At 43.2% G+C, this 21314-nt stretch overlaps 1 protein-coding gene across 1 annotated transcript in view; it reads right to left on the reverse strand.

Annotated features, from left to right (window-relative positions):
• FAM135B (family with sequence similarity 135 member B) overlaps positions 1-21314 on the reverse strand; it is a 228211-nt gene that overhangs the window by 163849 nt on the left and 43048 nt on the right. The window contains exon 2 of the mRNA XM_019553091.1: positions 8880-8959. Coding sequence (XP_019408636.1) covers positions 8880-8959 — 80 coding nt within the window. The remainder of the gene's footprint in view (positions 1-8879; positions 8960-21314) is intronic.

Below are 21314 nucleotides of genomic sequence, written 5' to 3' on the forward strand. Positions count from 1 at the left end.
CTTGGCCAGTCCACTCCTGACTCCAATGTCCACATCGTTAATGAAGATGTTGAACAGTATGGGTCCCAGGACAGAGCCTTGAGGGACCCCACTTGTCTGTGTTGAAACCCATCCTATTCTGAAATGCCTTGTGTGCTCTCCTGCTCCCTTTGATCCTCGTTGGGATTACCTTCCTTTGGGCTTGGAGGATCGTCTCCTTAGATAAATTCTTCATAGCTGGAAACTGTCTACTGTTGTGTGCTTGTACACGGCCACCACAATGTGGCCCTTTCCTTTTTCATCCCAAGGCAATTTCTGATCGTGGCAATCATTACAAGTGGAATTTATAATCCATTCATCTTTTCAGGAACCTTATTGACAGGGGTGTTGCTATGGTCTGACAGTTCCCAGCACTACCGCACCACTCATGAGTAAGGCTCCTTGAAAGAAGGGGAAATTGTGACTGCTGGATTTTCTACTGCTAACATCTATGCACTGCATCAATGTCGGTGCCATCTTCTATTCGTAGATTTGCTTTGCACTTTTATAAACATTTTTGAAAAACAAATTCAAATTGATTGTCAGAGTGTAAGTGTAGAGGACTGTCCATGAGGGCTAAGGACAGATGTTCAAAAAGTCTGAGTGTGAATTGATTTAATCTTTGTAGATTAGTTTCACCTGGCTAGGCTGAATCTGTTTAATACAACTGTTGCTCAGCACATATAGAAATCATTCAGAGGCGTGCCAACATCCTGAGCCAAAGTAGGCCTCAGTAATAACACGAACAATGATCTTGGTGACCAGAAAGCAGCAGACCATACATGGTCGAAATGGAAGTGTGGGGAAAATTAGGAGCTTTGGGGCACATTAGAAGCTGAACAGATGGAAAATAATGCATGAGATGAGTACAATACACCAAAGATGAGAGTGTCCTGGTGAACAGGTAGGACTGGATGTAAGGTGGGTGTAATAGTGCAGTTATATTGCCTTTAGCTCCAGGTCCACCCAACACTTATGACAAACTGCCTGGTAGTGGCAGCAACACTTCTATTCAGGCAGCAGGGAGGGAGTCACTTGACTTCATTTGCCTGATGCCTTCTAAACTCTTCGTGCCACAGGTGTTAACAACCCTCTCTCTTTTTTAATGTTCTTAATGGTCCACTAATCCAGCTATTTTTTCTTTTGCAATTCTGCTAGCTGCTCCTGGTAAACTAGCTCCTGTTTCACAGCCCTGCAGATTGTTTGTAAGTACACCTAAAAACATTAACTCAGGTGAACATCAGCTCAGGTATGGAAATAACTTTGAGTGAAGCAATAGATGCACTGGCAAGATGCTCAAGAATATTAGATTTCATTTTATGAATTCAAAAGAGATGTATCCTTAATTCTAATGACTATGGGACTACAAGAAACAACATTTTTTCAATTATTTTGCCTGGGTTGTTGTGATTTTTAAATACATAATGTATGATATAATAAACTAACGCACATCCCAATAAAGTTTTTTTTTTTTTTTGCGTCGATCTTAAATTGAATAATGCAGCCCTAGGCTCTTAACATATTAGTAAAGCTTCTAGTTTCTTTTACTTGGAGGAAAAACGTGTGTTATGTTATATGCATTGATGCACCACGCCAACTGCACTTGCCCTTCCAAATCCTAGATCCACTCATCCAAATAGGTCCCTTTATCTGGTAGGAAAGCTGCAATGTCTGATGAGAACCAGATGCAAATGATGTCACTTAAAGTTGTTTTAGTGTTTGCTGAGAACGAAGATGCATATGCTGGAAACTTTAAGCATTAAGCCATGCAGTTGTTTGGAGCAACATATAAAAAGGCCTGAGAAACCAAAATACTTTGCAATGAGCTAGAGGCAGTGGTTTACACTGATAGCATGCTGGTAGATAACCGTGACTAGCACTAAGCTTGAATTAGGCATGACGTTAATCCTTAGGCTCATTTCTGAACAAAAAATTCAGAAGGTTGTTACTAAGAATAAAAGCCTGGGGTCCTTCTATTATAATTACATAAGATCATTAGGAGTGGTCATATAGTATCACTAGCGATGGTATCCTGACAAAGTTCTCCCTGGCAATCCAAACTGATGGGGCCTGACATGACTGGTACTTCACCTCAACCAAGTCCAGCAACACCTGTTTTTTAAAACTATAACAAAAAGTGTATAAACATGAAAGTAACATATGTCATAATTTAATTTGGCCAATGTACAATTGCCATTTCTTCTGCAGGCCAAAGACAGCTAGTTTATACAGATATCATGTCAAAATCTCCCTGACACATACCTGGTAATTGTCTACCAAAGTTTTGATCCAAAGCTCATTTATTAATAGGAAGATGGGCTACGGGCTAATAATAGGCTATGGAGCATGTTCATAAATGCCCTAACACCATTTAATGGAGTAAGCAGGTGCAACCCCTCATATGATTTGATACACAATATATCTGGCGATTAACTTTGCTTAATTACAGCCAATTTTCTGCAATTACAGCCTAGGCCCCAAGCATTCAAGGGGGTTTAGCTATGTAAAATTTTTCAAGAACTGGTAAAATGCCTTTTTTTTTTTTAAATAAACGGGAAAGAAAAAGAAACATTAGGCGCATATAAAAAATTGAAAGTAATTTCTTTAACTGTATCCAAGGCAGTTGGAACATTTTTTTTTTCCCAGACTGCAGACAAATTTCCCTTAGTGTCAGAGTAAACCTGACAAGTCATTATCCAAAGTTATAGTGCATGGGAGTGGGCACGGTTGTTTTACAGCATCCGACTGGCACTTTAGCTACAGAGAGAGTACGCTCCCTCCTTAACACAATGCAAGCAGGTGATACTTCCACCCTGTACCCCAAGTAAGGTTGCAAGTTAGCCCCTTGTGGGGGTATAAGTGGTAATGTAAGCAACCATGTAAGCTTTAGTCTAAATTATCTCCTGGGGTGAGGGGTCTCCTCAGGCTTTTCCTGCAAATCCCCCTTCCCAGAGGCAAATTCAATCCTTCTCATTTCCTCATCAGGACTAACAAGATCCTCCAGCTTGCATGAGTCATCAGTAATTGCTCTGCATCTTTATGCGAGAATCCAGCCCTAGAGTTTTCAATAAAAGTAAGAGCAAAAACAAAACGTTTGAACAGCTTATCGAAAGGAAGTGGGGAGTTCTAGTTCATGATGATCTTAACTCCATACAATCAGTACCCCAAAATATGCATGAGAGCACCAAAATGCACATCTATAGTGCATTTATAGGTGATAGTGGGTGTCAAGCTCCTGCATGAACAGCTAAATGGACTAAACCTATTGAAAATGTGCCAGAAGCCAGGCAATAGCTTGACACCCACTACCACCCAGGAGCCTTTTTTATGTGAACAGGAGCCATTTTCGAAGATGGCACATAAAACCCTTGAGGACCCTCTACTATTTACAGTCTCTGGTTTAGATGTATACTAATACACCATTGTCTTGAATGAATATAGGAACCTACATTTCAAGAACCCAGCCCAAAAGCGTTCTTTAAATTGATACAGTTAACTCAGTCCAGAGCAGTAGCACCATGGGAGGCGCACATTATCAGCTACACAGATGCAACTAAGATTTCGATTTGCCCCTTGGGTTAGAAGCTCTGCTGCTGCCATCAAAAAGAGCACTCTCATGCAAATATGAAGGGAAAGCCCTCAGTGATTAAGGCTAGAAATAGACACTGTCAAATTTAATGGGTCAGCTGCCCTGGGACATATCCAGCACAGCTGGACAAAATGCATGTTGCTATGGTCCTGCCCATTGATGCTGTGGGCTAACAGGCGATATGACCCCACGTCTTACGGAGCCCGGTCCTGCATGCCATGGGAATTCCCATGCATGTTAAGGCTACTCACTCGCTGGAGCCATGGGCCTGGCTTCTTCTTACAGAGGCACACCCCAGGCACTCACTGGGACATGTCTGCATAAGTAGAAAAGTCGGGGTTTTCCTATTTGCAAAGACACATGGCAGAGATTCCTGGTGACATGTCTCTGGTGAAGTGGGGAAGCCAGGCAGGCACTCCTGGAGGTCTAGAGGCCTGATCTGCACTGGGATTCCTGGAACATGAAGGACCGGGCCCCTCAAGCCCCTGCAGCACTTGCCTAGGTTGGGTGGAGAGCACGGACATCTCTGGGCTGCCCACAGCCTCACGCCATAAAACACACAGATGGCTGCTGATAAACAGGAGCACAAATCAGGACCACCTTTCTCTTGGCCCCAAACATTAGGAATTTGTGGCACAATGGGCATGGATGCTCGTTTGCTTAGCCTTTGGGCCACCATAAAAAAAGGCAATACAAAGGGTACAAAAGGCAAAGTCTGCTTCCATCCTAAAATGATTCGAGACACTCACTCATCTTTCACAGATATGTTACACTCTGGTTTCCTATTCAGTGCTGGTCAATGCAGTGAGTTCCTCTTGAAAAAACCCCCATCCTAAATAAATATTCCTCTTGTAAGTGTGTTTCAGTGGCATCTGTATTGTACTGCATGATGCATATGCATCTTATTAACATTTTGGTGCATCTGGCAAACTTCCTGAAAGCCTCTAGGATGGGTCTCAAAGTCCCAAGTTTTCACTGGGCTCCATAGGCAACACATGCCTCCTGAGGCTGGGGGGGGGGGGGGGGGGCACAGCGACTGCCTGAAAGTGGTGACATGGGTGTTGGTGGCAAGGGTTGGGCCGAGCAGGGACCATCGGCAGGCAGCCGTGGAGGTGCTGGCGGCAGAGTGGGGGAGTCCCCCCACGGCCGGATGCCAAGCCTCGAAGTGCCAGTGGTACCTCTCAAAAGGGGTGCCACCACTCTGCCTGCCACCCGCCCGTCACATAAGCCAACAGTGCTCACTCTCAGGAGGGGCACCAGCACTTGCAGAGGGTGCACGTGCACCCCTGTGTCCCCTATGTGCTGCCTATGCTGGGCTCTGGGGGGGGTTTGAAGAATTTCTGAGTTCTAAAAGACACTCTATTTCTATAGTGAAAAATACTCAGCTAGGAGTAAACTAAGCATTTTTAGAGTTATCACTTAACATGGTTTTATTACAAGCCTGATTTTTTTCCCCTCAAAGTCCCCACCACTAGAGTGAAAAACTTTGCTTGTAATAGATTCATGTTTTGTTTTTTAAATGCAAGTCCTTAGTCCTTAAGGTTGTGGAGAAAACTTGAAACAAATCCATGAATCCTGGAGGTCTCAAAGCCATTAGGAAAAGAAAAGGAAACCCAAAGGTTTCAAGGAAATGCTATAAAGTGTGTGAGAGGGAGAAGGGAATTTCAACTTACAATGTTATGGCTTTTTGGCTAGGGACAGAGATTACACAAACTGGTATAAGTGATTGGAAACGCATTCAAATCTGTAATACAGCACAAGTTCAGTGCAACTAAACTGCTTTTAAAATGGCCAAAACTAGTTTAAGATAAAACTGGGTGGATGTAGTATTAGCCTTCACTGATTTAGGTTACATCGGTTTATTGAACTTCTGTCCCAGATCCCCTCCAGATTCACATCAACTCACAGGCCCCAGCATCCCAGGATGCTTTGGACCTCCCCTACAACCCCTCCCAAGGTGTCTGCTCCAGCAGAGCAGGGAGATGTGCTCTAGTGCTGCCCAGCAACTTGCTTGGGCCGCTGCAGGCACGTGGCTGCATTTCCAGAATCAAAAAGTGAATGTCTGTTCACTTGCTTATTGGTTCAGTCTATGCAACTTAAACTAACCTACAAAGCTTGAATTGGTTCAGCCTTGGGTTTTTGACTTCTGTACTTAGCCTTTAGGTTGGTAATGCCCTGTCTTAAAAAATGCTTTACAATTAAAACATGCAATGTTTCCACTTCCCCCATCAATATATTTGCTCAGACAGATCACCAATAACAGAATAAAAGCAATGTCACATATTGTTTAAGCTTAAACTTTTCCCTCATTACATGGTGCTCCCTCATAGGCTGTAGGAATTAATGATGAAACACTTCCAAGGAAATCTGAGGAGGAATCTTTTAAAGAAGTCTTAGCAGCTTAAACACCCCCTGCTTTGATGTTAGCCCTGGAAAGCTATCAGACTCCAGTCTGGATTGCATTAGCCCCATGCAAGTTGGTTGTTAATGCTATAACCACACAGCATGTTTTGCCTACATCCCACTTATGACAGGCATATATAAATGTTAGGAGGAAGGAAATGGTAAGAGCACCTTCAATGAAATGAAGACAAAGGAGATGAAGGCAGTAGTTTTATCCGCTTCCTGGCTAATATGATCATTCTTTTGGCTTAAGTGCAGAACAGCATTATATTATTATTATTATTATTAAAGGAAGTTAAGGATTAAAATGTGTCTATGCTTCCCAGACTGCCTATGCAGAACACTTTGGTTAAACCAGAGGCTCTTCATGTAATTAGAAGAACTCCAAATAAACTCAGGAAATTCTGGATGAGGCCCATTGTGTTGTATGCTAGAGCTGAGTGGAAAGAGTTTTCCCATCCTATGAAAATGTTGAAGACATCAAAGACTTTCCCAGTCCAAGGTGGAACACAACCCTCGCCTCCCCCAGTGTATCAGAAAAAATAGAAAATTGAAATATTTCAGGGTTTTTTTGGTTCAAATAACTCTTTAATTCACATCAGTTATATTTTAAAACCATTTTAATCTACATTTTCTAGCAATATTATAACAAGTTCAGCCTTATTTTTTTTCTGAAGAATGATCTGACTGGGCAGATTCAGTAAGCTGTTTCAAGAAGAGGTTCAGTTTTGACAAGGTGGCACATTTGCTTCATTATAGAAAGAAAGTTTTCCTCCAAAAAAAGTTCCCTGTCAACTGAATAATTCATGCTGCTACCTGGAAGAAGCCCACAGTATGATACTGGTGCTGGGACAAACTGCATATTTTTCCTTCCTGTGTCAGCATGGACATTTCATAGATTTTAGGGTCGGAATAGGACCCATCAGATTATCGAGTCTGATTCCCTGCCCTGGGCAGGAAAGAGCCAGGTGTTTGTCCAATCTCCTCTTCAATACCACCAAGAAAGGGGATAGCACCACCTCCCTTGGAAGCATATTCCATATTTTTGGCAACCCCCACTGTAGAGAATGTTTTCCTGATGTCCCATCTAAATTTGCTCTCCTTCAGTTTGTGGCCATTGTTTCTAGTTACCCCAAGGGACACCCTGGGAAACATTGTATCCCCTATTTCCAGCTGTCCCCACCTGATGAGTTTGTAGATGGCCACAAGTTTCTTTTGTGGAGGCTGAAGTGATTCAAGTCCTTCAATTGGTTCTTGTAGGGTTTTTCTGTAGGTCTTTAACCAGACGCATGGCCCTCCTCTGAAACCTTTCCAGGTTATCTACAACCCTTTTGAAATGCAACACCCAAAACTGGATACAGTACTCCAGCTGCAGCCTTACCAATGCCACATAGAGGGAAGTATCACCTCTCTAGACTTGTTTGTGATGCACCTACTTATGCAAGAAGTGTGGTTAGCTTTACTTATTACTTCACCACATTGGCGATGTTGTTGCATCCCATAGGGATCAACCCCCTCCCAGCAAAAATGGGAGCATTCCCATTGCTCCCAATGATATTACTCCACAGAAACTCTACTACCCTCAAGCTTTCCATACAGAGTCTTGGTCAAAGTTGCAGTGGGGGCTGTCCTAGAAAAATCTCTCTTGTGCCCCAGACCATGTTCTCTCATCAACCAATTTAATCCATTTTGGACACTTTGCCGAATAATTACAAGATTGCCTGGCACTAGCTTCCTTACGCTACCCTAGTCCTCCCTGAGCAAATGCTCTACTTTGCGGACATGGAGTGAAAGCCATATCAGCTTCCTTCAGCTGATACACTGGAGCAGAACTAATCCTGCTTTACAGAGAAAAATAGGAGTTGCATTAAGAGCTGCTTGGATGCTGCCTCTTCTATAGTGCAGTGAGTGTGACAAGGTGCTGTTAAATATTATCCAGAGGTTTAGGGCAGGAAACAAAGCATTATTTTATCCACAAAATAAAATATTAGGGGAAAGACTATACCTTAACGAGGTTATTTCACTGCTCTTCAATCATTCTCAGTGCAGCAGTGCAGAATCCTGAGGTTCAACAGCCCCAACTAACCGTGTACCTCAGAGGCATGCCTGAACCAATCCTGGCAACAGTTATAACAAAATTTGTTCCTTTGTGCATTTCCCTGCCTTACAGCCAGATAGTTGTTATATTCACATATTTGTTCATCAAAAAAAATTGGCCCACTTCAAATCCATAGCTCCACACCTCTCTCTCTCACCCCCATCCTCCCCCGATGAAGTATGGCACCTTACTCAGATTGCATAACCTCCGTCCACCTCCAAAACAGACTACTGCCTGAGCACAGCACCTAAGGCTGCATCCAGACGAGCGTAGCTGTGCAGTGCGTGGCTCCACGGACACGTCTGCAGCACCCCAAAGTGCACTTTCCATTGTGCTTTGCACTGCAAGGGAGCAGCATAGACTGTTTTTTTGACCCCAAAAAAGCCTGGAGAGAGAAAAAGCAAAGCCGCACACGTGGCAGCAGTGTAGGCTGCCTGAGTCCAGACCTGCACTCGGCTGCTGGACAGGCTCCATGCAACAGCAGCCCCAGGAGGTCCCCAGGCCTTCAAGTAAGGTTGCTGGAACCAGCCCAGCACAGACAACTAGCGGTAGCACAAGGTGCACCACCACTACTTGTCCCTAGGGAACCAAACATTCATGCGTCTAGACACGGCCTGAGTACCCAGAAACTCAGAAAAAGTTGAGCTCTAGATCCAAGCCCCAGTTCCCGGATTACAAGTCACAATCATCCCTCCCTTACCCTGCTTTCCTCCAGTCTGGCCATGTTAAACCCACCTTTTATCAGGTCACTTTCCTCTCTGAGTCTCTCACCTGTTTGTCCAGCAATTGTAGCATACAGTCTATGGGGAATCCTGGAGGGGATTTTCAATCCTGCTCTTATCTGGTAATACCTAAAGAGAGGATCAAAAGAAAAAAAAATGCTGTTACACAGACAGCTACTCTATTCAACCTGAGAAAAACAGAACAGAGTGGGTGGCCACATGCTACTGCAGATACAGTATGAAGAACAGGATTTAAATGCTGAGGCCCTTGTTCTTTCCTACTCAGTTTTAATGATTTTTTTTTTCAGTGCAGTTAATTCCTGATTTACACCACCATCAAACACAAATCCAGACTAATACCTGCCTGACAAATAAGCACTGAGAAAAGTTCTCCCTGCTTGTAAAGAAAAGTAAGTAAGTCTCCATGATGCAGTGCAGCGTGATCAATCAAATGTGCCGGAAGTCAGAACAGCAGAGAAAGGAAGGAAGGAATTTTATCAAAATAAACTAACAAATCCCCCTATTCCCAAGAAAGCTCTTTTTCAAAAACTTGTGATTAGACTGATTTTTAAACGAGAAGGGAACCCTACATTTCACAAGCATTCTCCATTCTAGGTCGGTTTACTGTCAGTAAGCAAACCCTGCATTGGATCTATTGGAGTAGTATCTAGCTACTAAGCGAGAGATGACGCCAATGAAAATGCTGCCGGTTTGAGAGCAAAGGATGCTGCAGAACTTTCCATAATGTTTGCACGCATGTGCACACAATCCAAGTAAGTAAAAAGGCAAGAATATTCCCAAACAAGACCCATTATAACAAGGAATAAGGAAAAGGCATAGAGGCTAGGACACTGCCTTCTCCAGGATCCTGTTTGCAAAAAGCCACTGCTTCTTTTTGCTGGTCATAAATTAACTTAATATCCCTGCACACAGCCTTTCCTGATGCATTTTTAGGAACGGAGTGCAGCAGGAACCCAAGGGCCTCATTTTCTCTCCCTTACTTGGTTTTACACAGCTGAGAGGGCACCGATTTCAGCAGCGTTAGTCCTGATTTACTGTGGGGAGAGGAAAAACAAAAAAAAAAAATCAAGCCCATGGTATTTTTTCAGAATACAAGGATGAAATATTACCATGGATTCACACGGGCAGAAGCAGCCTGCTTACACTATCAGCATATTTGAAACTGCCTTTGTGGGGGAATACCAATAACTGACTATGTACACATGAAGATTGGCACATATAAGGAACAGGACAATGCTTAGTATGAGCAGACCTCAGCCAATAATATGCGTATCATGAGTTCCCGTTATAATAGACTTATTCCCGGTAGCTGCTGCTGACTACATGTGCATCTTTCATAGCGAAAATAAAATCCTAGAACATCTGGCTCTCTGTTTTACTCCTGTATGCTGAGAGATAAGAGGATAAGTAGTACTGGAAGGAGGGACAAAGTACTGGCTGACTATTCAGCTGGGAGGCAGGCCACTCTCAATGTCATTTTACCCCAGGATGGCATTTGAGCTCTGTTCTTGGTCTGTAGCATGACAAGGAATACATGGGTCTAAAATTATACTATTGCACCATTTGAGAGTTCAAAGCACTCCGAGAGGCAGAGCCCTTCTTCTAAGGCTCCAGAAGAATGACCGAAGTCTATTGTATCAAGTAGGGAGGTTCGCCCCTTTTCAAGCTAAAGCTAGCTTGCCATATTTATCCCTGTTATATTCTGCACCTCATGCAGTCATTTACTCTTGTGCCAAATGAGAGCAGAAGAGAAGCACAACACAACTACCAGAATAGCAGTGCCTTGCTCTTGCAGACAGCATGACGCATCCAGCGGCTACCTCTTAAATGCACTTTGACCCCGGACAAATACTGGCATCAATAAACCAGCTAACACTGCTTAGTCATAATGAACAACACAAATACTTCAGGGCCAGGACCTATCATGTACTAGCAAAGCTGGGTGAGAGTTGGGTGGAAATCATTTCCAAATCAAAAATGTTCTTGTTCTGCACAAGACAACAGCCAAGGCTAGAAGTCCTGAAAGAGGAGAGCAGAGGAAAGGAGAGGAGAATCAGTGGTCAGGGCATTCATCTGGACTGGGGACAACCCAAGTTCATTTTCCCACTTCTACTATTCTCCCATAGTTTGTGCGTGTCCTATTAAGAACTGGCTATTCTCGAGTGGGAGGTCCTTGTTTCAACTGAAAAATCCACCCTGGACATAAGCCTCCTTTCCAAATGACTGTTTCATCACATCTGATATGATTCAGCCCACTGGGTTAGCACAGTTAAGGCCTACCAGTGTCTATGGCCAACCAGTGCCCAAGGGAACGATGTGGCAAGTATTGGATCCAGTTGCCTTTGACTCCCCGCGTACAGCTGAGATGACCAAAGGCAGTCCTTTCCATGAATGCAGAGCAAGGCTCAGACTCATGCGTCTGGAGCCACGTGAGGTCTCTTAACCACTCTGCCACTATGGGCATTTATACACGTGCTCTGGAGCGGCGGGGAGGGAGGGGAGTTTTAATTCAAGTACCCGGAGCATCACATGCAGCAGCACCCCCATGCTGAAAATGGCAGCAGGGGTACTTTAACTAAACAGCCCCCACTGCCATTTTTCAGCTCGGGAAAGCTGATGCATATGATGCTGGATGCTGATGGATTAACTGAGGCTGCTCTGATGCGCTGCACGGAGCAACCTCACTGCACATATATAGGTGCCCTTCGACCCTCAACTGGGACCACCAAGCAATACAAATAAAACCTCAAATTTGCGGTGGAAAAAGATTTAAAAGATTTCTATCTTGAAAAATTTACATTTGAAGCTCATGATAATAGGAAATTTGTCCAATCTATTGATTTTGGAGAAGCTGGAAGCCTGGTTCGTTCTTGAACAGCTGAGTAAGTTTGTCGTGGAGTCTGTTTATACCTCGTGGGGTGCCTTAACTACCTGGCTTTTAAAGAGACTTGGGAGCGTGAATCCAAGTGTCCAAACAAAGCAACACTGGCATCTAGCTCTTCTAAACTTTGCAGCGTATCTGCCAGTCTGTGTCACTGCTTCTACCACTCACTTAGTATTTTGGGGCTGAGAGGAAGCACTGGGAACTTCTAACAAGGCAAACAATGGTAACTATTATTGGCTGCCATCTCAAAAGCTGATGGAAGGACTGGAGTAGGAAGGATACTGGCCCTTCTGCGGGAAGACGGCTTCTTTGACTAGGGTCATTTTTTTAGCAAGCTGTTCTGAGCCTATCGGATAGGGCAGGATATAAATCTAATAAGTAAGACATATACGTCCTATATTCATGATACTTTTAAGTACTCCTCATTGAGATTCAGATTCCTGCTATTAAAGGAAAAAGAAGACTTAGGAGGTTTACTTGGCCTATGGATGGAAGCTCTGTACAGCTGGAATCAGTACTAAGTGATGCCATTACAGACTCTCCACATTTTTTTTTGTTTCGTTTGCTGAATGCTTACCTACTTTATGTATTCACTCTTAATAAAATAATTACTGAATGTATAAAGTAGGCAAGCATTCAGCAAACACAGTAACTAATCAGCAGTTCTACCCAATGAAGTATTTAAATCACAAGAACTCTTGTTGTTTGTTTGCTACTGGGATTAAATGAACTGACATTTAAATAGGGCAAAAGTAACTGAGGATAAACCTGAACATTTTTTTCTTGACCCCAAAATAATTTATCAACCAGCAGGCACCATGTGAAACACAGTTGTGATCACACTGTGTCATCACCCTGACAGTACAGTACTATACCACTTTGACAGCAACCCTTGCCTTTTTTCAATGGCAAATTATTCAAGAGTACTCATCTGTATTCCCAGAACATGCAGAACAATAGCTTCATCCAAGGGGAGCAGGGAAACGCAACAGAGACTAATAAAATCAGCAATGAGGGCTTATAAACAACCAACAGCTTATAACGAGGGCTTATAAACAACCAGAACTGGAACAGGAAAAGAAAATGGTAAACCTGAAAGGAATTCCTTGCACAGAGATACTATTGCATGACTACGTACAGTGGTATTCTCCCAGACCACACAGCCATCCGGCTTTTATGGACCTTATTGGTGGATGTTGTAAATGTAAAAGGATTTCACCGTGCTTCTATTTATGAAGGTGCCTGGAATGGAGGAGAGCTTGGATCAGCAATGCAACAAATGGAGTGCATGCTCCATATGGATGGCTATAAGCCGTAGGGAGTCTTCCCATCAACTTGCACAGACCTTTGATCCTGCCCATATATGATATTGGGCATACAACATTGGCAAAAATAGCATGGAGAGTTGTATACATCCTTTGCTTTAAGTAAATGCCTATGAATTTGAACAGATGCATGCACCGGAATATGTTTTTAATGTTCAGTATTGCATCGTTAGAAATGTTACAGGCAGTCCTCGACTTGCAACGTTTCGCACTTACGTTTATAAACTGACACCCTGTTTCAACTTTATGAGGTCAGTTTTGACTTTACAACGCTTGACCCAATGAGACGCCATGCCAGCGAACAAGTCCACTGCGTCGCTCATCGCCCTGGACAACGTCTGTCCAAGCTTCCTTGGACACTTTCTTTAAGCAAGCAGACAAGACTGCAGAAGAACCTGCAGCCAGGACTCCTGAGAAGACACCAGCCAAGAACCCTTCAAAAAGTCTGAGAGCCCTTCAAAAAGTCCAGCCAAGTCACCTCAAAGAAGTCCTTCTAAATCAATATGATATTACTCATTGATAATTGATCAAGTACAAAATTCTGGCGTATTTTTGATGAAAATAGGGTATCAGGCCTTGGTTCAGGAACCAATCCTCCATTTATAAACTTTGGTCCTTATGAGAAAATTGGTTCCAAGTTACAACGCTTCGACTTAAGGCACGGTTTTCAGGAATCAATGGTGTCATAAGTCCGAGGACAGCCTGTACATTGAAGATGCCAGACTAGCAGTACTGGAGACAGACCAGCTCCTCTGAAATGCACCCTTCTGCAGAAGGCCAGCACACAGACTGTGAACTAGTTAAAACCATTTCAACTCTTAAATGAAGACTTCAATAACACAGAAGCAGTGTGAAGGCTTCAACAGCCTGCCAAGCTTTACAATGAGACTGGAAGGAAAGAATAATAATAAAAAAAAAAAAAAACCATGTAGGTAAATGAAAAACAGGAGATGAAACATGAGTTTAGCAAAGGTGGATCATTCCAAACTAATCTGATACTATTCTTGGCTAAAATAGGTGGTTTTATACACAAGATAAACTACAATAGGTGTGATTTCTCTGGACTTAACACAGAACATCTAATGCAGCGCCATGTAAGAATGTAGGGCAGATCCTATTCCACCTATCTGATATCCAACTGGATTTAGGACTTAATATGATTTTACCCCACCTGGTTTAAATCCTGAAGAACACTACTGCTGAAACGCACAATACTATGATGTCAAACAGCGACAAGGGATACATTCCTCCTTTCCCCCATCACGTTTGTATTGGCTGGTTTTCAGGGTCTCAAGCAGAGTTGAATAAAATGACGCTTAAGCACCCAAACACACTTCTGTACCTAACTGGTGGAACAGAATCTCGTCTTTACTAGTTAAGCCAAACCAGATAGACAAACGGAGTGACCAGGAAGGAGATCCTGTTTTGCAAGAGAAGACTAAAGGGGCTTGGCTTATTCCTCTTGGTGAGAAGACTCAAAGAGAAATCACTGCTCTATAAAAATATATTTCAAGAATAAATATCAGGAAGGGGAAAGGGCTTTCTAAGATAAAGGGTGACATTAGCCCAAACACAAAATAGATATTAAACTGGCCAAGGATATGTTTTAGCAGGAAATAAGATGGTTTCTAACCACCAGAGGACAGTGGTTCTGGAGTAGCCTTCCAAAAGTATTGACTAGGGTGTTAAAACACAGATTGAAATGGATTATCACATGATGTGGTCACTGCTTCCTATGCTCCCAATTTGAATTTTAAATTCTGTTCATCCAAGTCCAGGAGCCAGTTGTTCCTTGACAGCCTGCCCTGACACAGATAGATGGAAATATTCATACCTTGTTTTTCCATGCATTTTGCCTTTTGTGGTACATCAAGCTGCAGAATATGGATCTCCTACAGGCACCGCCTGGTTCTGATGGATGCTTTGGGAGGGCTGAGTTGTATGAGGCAGCAGAAACACTGCTCCAGCACACAAGGTGGCTGTATTCTTGGCACTGCCTCCTCTTTTGATAGACTAGTCCTAATCCAAGGACTCTATCAGTTGTCAGCTCCCACTCAAGAATTCATGAGTTTTATCCCCTTGAGTTTTCAGGTCTACCTGGGCTTTTGACTGCTACCACAGTAGAAACTTCAGACAGTATGTGGAAATCTGCCCCATCACACCGTGCACAGCACATACATCAAATGGAAGACAGGCCTTATTCCAAAGGATTCATAGCCTATATGGAAAGGAAAGAAAAACAGTGGGAGGGGGAAACAGGAGTGATACGACTTGCCCACGGTCATACGCAACATACTGTCGGCAAAACCAGGAACAAAATTTGGGTTTTCTATAGGCATACCAGTGCCCAAGCCAGTACAATACACTGCTCTGTCGATTCCTAAACTGGCAGGGAATTGGACCAACAGTCTGTTCTGTTTCTAAACTCTTCGACTCTATAAGCAACAGATGTTAAAGTATCTTAAATAGTTGTCTGTTGTAGCTATTTGCTTTTCTTTTTCCTTTGATCTGTTCCATGGCAAACGGCATAGTAAAAATAAGTGTCCTTATACTGATTTCCTTTAAATAATGGAATGATTCCACTGTACCCAAAAAATAATAATGAATTTCTACTAATAATTTCTAATAATAATGGTTTCTACTTTCTGGGGAAGCACTGGCTAGACGACAAAGAGAGCAGTGTCTTACTAGAATTGATTTATCAACAGAGGGTGAATCTACACACGCAATGAATGTGTCCAAATTTTCTGTGCAGAAAATCCATGCACATTAGAAGCTGTGGCCCTGCATTCATCTGAGTGTGTGCCTGTCAGGAACAGATCATAGAAACGCAGGCCTAGAAGGGACCTCAAAAGATCACTGAGTCCAATCCCACCCTGCGCTAGGCAGGAACACAGCTAAGATCAAATGATCCCAGCAAGGTATCTATCCAATCCACTTTTGAAGACTTCTGGGCAACCTTAATCTGGGACAGACTTCCCGAGGTGGTGCATACCCCAACCAAATTTGCTCCCAACCAGAGCAGTTTACTCCAGGCCTGATCCTGCCCTGCTCGCCTTCCCCCCCAGCCCGCATCCACCGGGGGAGCTCCAGGCTCCCTTGGGTGCTAGCTCAGAGCTAGCAGGATGTGTCCCAATCGCCACATGGCTGGGAGGCAGTGTCCTGTTGAGCTGCAACAGCTCTCCCCACTCCCTGTGATCCTGGACTGACCAGGAACAATATGTTCTCAGTCAGCATGTACATATGCACTTCAGCACATTGTTTTAAATGCACTGACTTCTTCTACCTGTATATACAGATAGTAGAAGATGGTAAATTAGACTAATCCACTGTGAAGTAATTACTGCGTACGTGTACAACGTGATACTTTGCTAAGCAGTAGAATAGTCTAATAGTAAAGTGCCTCGTGTAGATGTACCCGCTGTCAAGGCAGATTTGTATTCCATCAAAGGTGCTACTGGTGTGTTACCAGTAGCATTAATGAAACATTCATGCATGCATTGTACTATTTCTTGCAGCTTCTGTTGACAATCGGACATTACGGTATGCAGCACTCTAAAATACCAGACATCCAGTTACGATGAATAGTCTGCATGCCTGTGCATGTCATCACGAACTACACAAAAACAGCCTCTTGCTTTGGATAACTCCTGACAAGCTGAAAGGCTCAACTTTTAGTTTGGGCCTTGTTAATTGTACTAAACAAGCAGCAGCATAATGCATGCCATCAACAAACCAACTCTACACTAGCACCCTAATTTCATTGGGAATGGCCGGAGCTCTTTGTACAGCTAAAGGGGCAGTGTGCCAGCAACTCGCATCAGAAAAACGTCTCAACTGAATGATTGTTTTGCATATGGCTGAGGCTACGCATTATACTAGAAGATGAGGCAAAAAAAAAAAAAAAGGCAAAAGAAGAGCAAAAGTATTTCATAGAAAGACTACGAGAAGCTCCAACTATGGGACCTGGTTCATCAATAGAGTTTCAAACCTGAATCTTCTGCAACAAAGAACAAATTTCCATCCCTTGAAAACTTTGTTATCTGGCAATAATAGAATTTTAATCTACAAGGACTAGCACCTTCTGGATTAGGGAGGGACATGAAACGGACTATGCAAATTCTAACAGTATCCAATTATGTTGTCATTGCTATCTATATTTCAAAGCCCAAATGAAACATTATCATCTGGTCTGACTTCCTGCAAAAAAACAGGTCATAGAATTTCATCCAGAGACTAAAATACAAGCTAAACATGCTGACTAAGGATAGAATACCTGATTCTGGTGACCTGGCTTCTGAGTGCTTGGAAAAAGAATGTGCGCTAAGAACTTAAAAAGTATTTCTAGTCCTCAAAGCGGAGCTGATCACAGGAAGTATGTCAAAGCAACCGAAGTCTAGTGCGAGATGCTTCAGAGAACAACACTGTTCCAGTATTATTATTCATAGTAAAGAACTGATCCCTGGTGCCAGACAGACTCAGAAGCCTGTTTGCACACATTTTAGAGACAGGTAAAGGATGGGACAAGGGAACCAGTATTATCCTGTTTGATGAACTTGGACCCAGAGAGATTTAACAATATGCTTGGGGTGTGTGAAACTGCCCCTATTTGGTTTAGATTTGGCCCGAATCAGGGACAGTGATTCCATTAGTTGATACGGATCGCTGTCCTTGATTCAGTTTGGGTGAATCCGAATCTGAAGATTCAACGCCGATTTGGAAAATCAGCGATTCGGCCATAGGCACAGCTTGAAATGTTTTTTCTACATACCTCAAGGTACCAGGCAGCTTGTGAATGCTGCGATGGTGGGGCAGATTGAGCACCCCACAGGAGCACGAGGAGTTCCCCCTACATGCTCAGCGGTGAACCTGGAAGTGGACCGGAAGTGCCAGTGATCAGTGATTGGTCACGGGGGACCCTGGGTGCCCCCCCCAGACCCAGGAGGCACCAGTTGCCAAGCCAGAGGGATATGCGGGGGGGCCCGGCACGCTTCCTGGAAGACCTGGAAGTGCTTCTGGTCTACTTGCGGGTCTGTTGCCAAACACACTGGGGAGCCCCACCCCACTCCTGTGGGAGGCTCCATCCAACCCAGCATCACAGCATTCATAAGCCTCCTGGTACTTGAGGTATGTAAAAAAAAACGTTTAAAGCTGTGTCTATGTCTGAATCTTTCCAAATCTCTCTGAATCGATTTGGAGAGATTAAAAGGTCTCCTGATTCAATTCAGATTTGGAGGTTCAGCCACCAAATTGGGCCAAATCTTTGCCAAATCGAATCAGTGACCAAAGCTTCACACAGCCCTACAACTTGCCCAAAGTCACGTGGGAATTCTGTGGCAGTCAGTCATTGAAGTCAAATCTGATTGCCACTAGGGGCACATCTACGCATGCACTTTGATGTGCATTAGCCTATTTCAATGTCCATTAAAGCATTGCATTAAAAAAACATGCTTTTTACTCAATGCACATTAAAATAGGCTAAGGTGCATTAAGCATCACCTAAAAGTGTGCTCTTTAGTTAATGCACATTCAGACAGGCTAATGCACATTTTCCTAGTACCTCACAATGGAGGTTGCCTGTACATGAGCACGGAGGCTGCTCCGATGCACTATAATTACAGCGCGTTGGAGCAGATTTGATTAATTGAGTCTGCTGGAACGTGGTAATTACTACACTTCAGCAGCCTCCTGCAACTCATGTATCAGTGTCTGCACAGCTAAAAATCAGCAGGGGCATTGGAAATAAACATAATACCATGAGCTTTAGTTCCACTGCCCCTGCCGCCATGTTTAAGTATAGGGACACTGATACACGAGATGCTGTGGCGCTTTAATTAGAGCGGCTCTTAGAGCCACTCTCGTTAAAGCATACCCCCCATGCCTGGAGCATGTGTAAATGTGCCTTAGAGTGCCTTAACCTCAGCATCAAAACTAAACCAAAGGAATTAGCAAAGAACCAACTGTGTCTTCCAATGCAGCCTGATTTAATTAGCATTAATATATACACAATCCATTTATTATGGCCAAAGAACAAGCTAAGGCATTTTCAAGCTGCCTCTGGGAATGACTCTTTCAAGCTTCTTTTTTTTAATTTTTTTTAATGAACAGACACAAAACATTTATTTTCCCAGATTGCAAGTATAAACACAACCCATTGTACCAATATATTTCCCACCATTTAATCAATTTAAGGGGACTTAGCAAGTGCATTATGATGTGACTTTAACTACATAATCTCAGATCGCATAATGCAAGATTGGAAAGCACACATTAAAAGTGGCAGCCCTTTATTCTGTCTTTCATTTGTGGCCCATCTTGCACACACCTGATTTCAGCAGACACTGTCTGGCACAGGGCAAGCAGAATGCAGTTCAGCAAGATGTTAGAAATTAGCACTCACCGTCACAAAGGGGAACAAAAATGTTCACCCTGACTTGAGAAACACAGTGCAATTCTATCATTAAAACAGCATGCTTTAATAATGCACATGCAAAAGACAGCAATAATTCCAGCATTTCACTAGTTTCAATACTTGGGAAATTACTGGAGCAAATGATAAAGAAGTGAATCTGTAAACAGCTGAAGGTACAAAAGCTGACCATTAGCACCCAGGATGGATTTGTTCAGAGCAAGCCAGGCCAGACCAACTAGACCTCTTTCTTTGATAAAGTGACTAGCTGGGTGAATGAAGGAAATGCAATGTATGCATTATAGTGTTTGTTTTTTCACATACCACATGCCCTTAAATAAATGCATATCTTGTTTTTGGAAGGTAGAATGTAAATATTTTTTTTTTTTTTTTCCCCCTCCCAGTGTCATGGCATAGAGCAAGTCCCCCTGGAAACAGTACTCAGGAATGCGGCATCCCAGAAGACAGTCTGGGTGAGACATCAGGAACTGCCTGGTCTGGCAGGACAGCAGCAGAACTGAGCACCAGATTCTTGCAAGGGCAGTAGCAAGAGTGTTACTTCTTTTCTGCACAGTATGATTTACAGGAACTTAAATAAAGTGCTGTTTCCACACCACAAGTCTCATCAAGATAGTACAGACGGCATGCAGCAGCTCCGTTGCTCTGAGCCAGGCCCAAGTGCTCAGGCTGGGAGAAGTTTAACACTGCTCTGTGCAGCCCCAGGGAGAAGCAGCCATCCTGGCAGCTGAGTCACAGCATCTGCTCACTTACATGTGTCCCTGTTTGTACTTCAGCAAAGAAAAATCAGCTTCCCTGTTTCACATATGCACTCCGATTTTGGAGGCCTGATTTTAGGGGGAGAAAATACATGCAGGATGTGAGTAAATATCATACTTAGGCTTTCGGAAGAGTTTCGATATAATTTCACATGGCATTCTGATAACTAAACTGGAGAATTGTGGGCTTGATAAAATTACTGCAGTGTGGATATATAATTGGCTCAACAACTTCAAGCAAAGGATAATTATAAATGGATCAATGTCACAACTGCAATAGGTTTCAAGTTCAGTTCTACAGGAATCTGCCCTTGGTTCAGACACATTTATTTTATAAACAATTTGATGCCAAAAAAGAGCTCCTCTTGATCAAATTTGCAGATAACACTCTGGAGGATAGAAGTAGAATTTAAGGAGTCTTGCTAGACTAGAGATCTGGGCTAGAGACAACAGGGTGTAGCTGAATGCACACAAGTGTAAGGTGCTACACCTAGAGCAGTGATTCTCAAGCAGGGTATCATGGTTACTAGGGTAAAAAAGAAGGGTAAAGGTATTACTCCATAGGCAACTCATTGCCACAAGTGGCAACAGTGTGTTTCAGGTAGGCAGGGGCTACCCCTTGTCAGAAAAATGGTGTGGTCAATCTAGTAAGTACTGTGTGCATCTGCCATATTGGAATCCAAGATGACTGCTGTGAATTTATGTTTTGGTCCATATTTCAGCCCCCCAGTAGCATTAGAAAATTAATTCCAATGAGGAAACCAACATTGTGTGAATTGAAGAGATCAGTCGTAATAATGTCATAGTTGGTAGGGTCGGAAGGGACCTGAGCAGATCATCAACTCCGACCCCCTGCCATGGGCAGGAAAAAGTACTGGGGTCAAATGACCACAGCAACGTGTTCATCCAGCCTCCTCTTAAAGACCCTAGGGTAGGAGCCAGCACCACTTCTCTTGGAAGTTGGTTCCAGCTCCTAGCTGCCCTGACCGTGAAGTCATGCCTCCTGATGTCTAGCCTAAATCTCCCCTCTGCCAGCTTGGGACCATTATTTCTAGTCACTCCTGGTAGT

This window comes from Crocodylus porosus, unplaced genomic scaffold, assembly GCF_001723895.1.
Source record: "Crocodylus porosus isolate Cpor-Errol unplaced genomic scaffold, CroPor_comp1, whole genome shotgun sequence".
Lineage (NCBI taxonomy): Eukaryota > Metazoa > Chordata > Crocodylia > Crocodylidae > Crocodylus > Crocodylus porosus.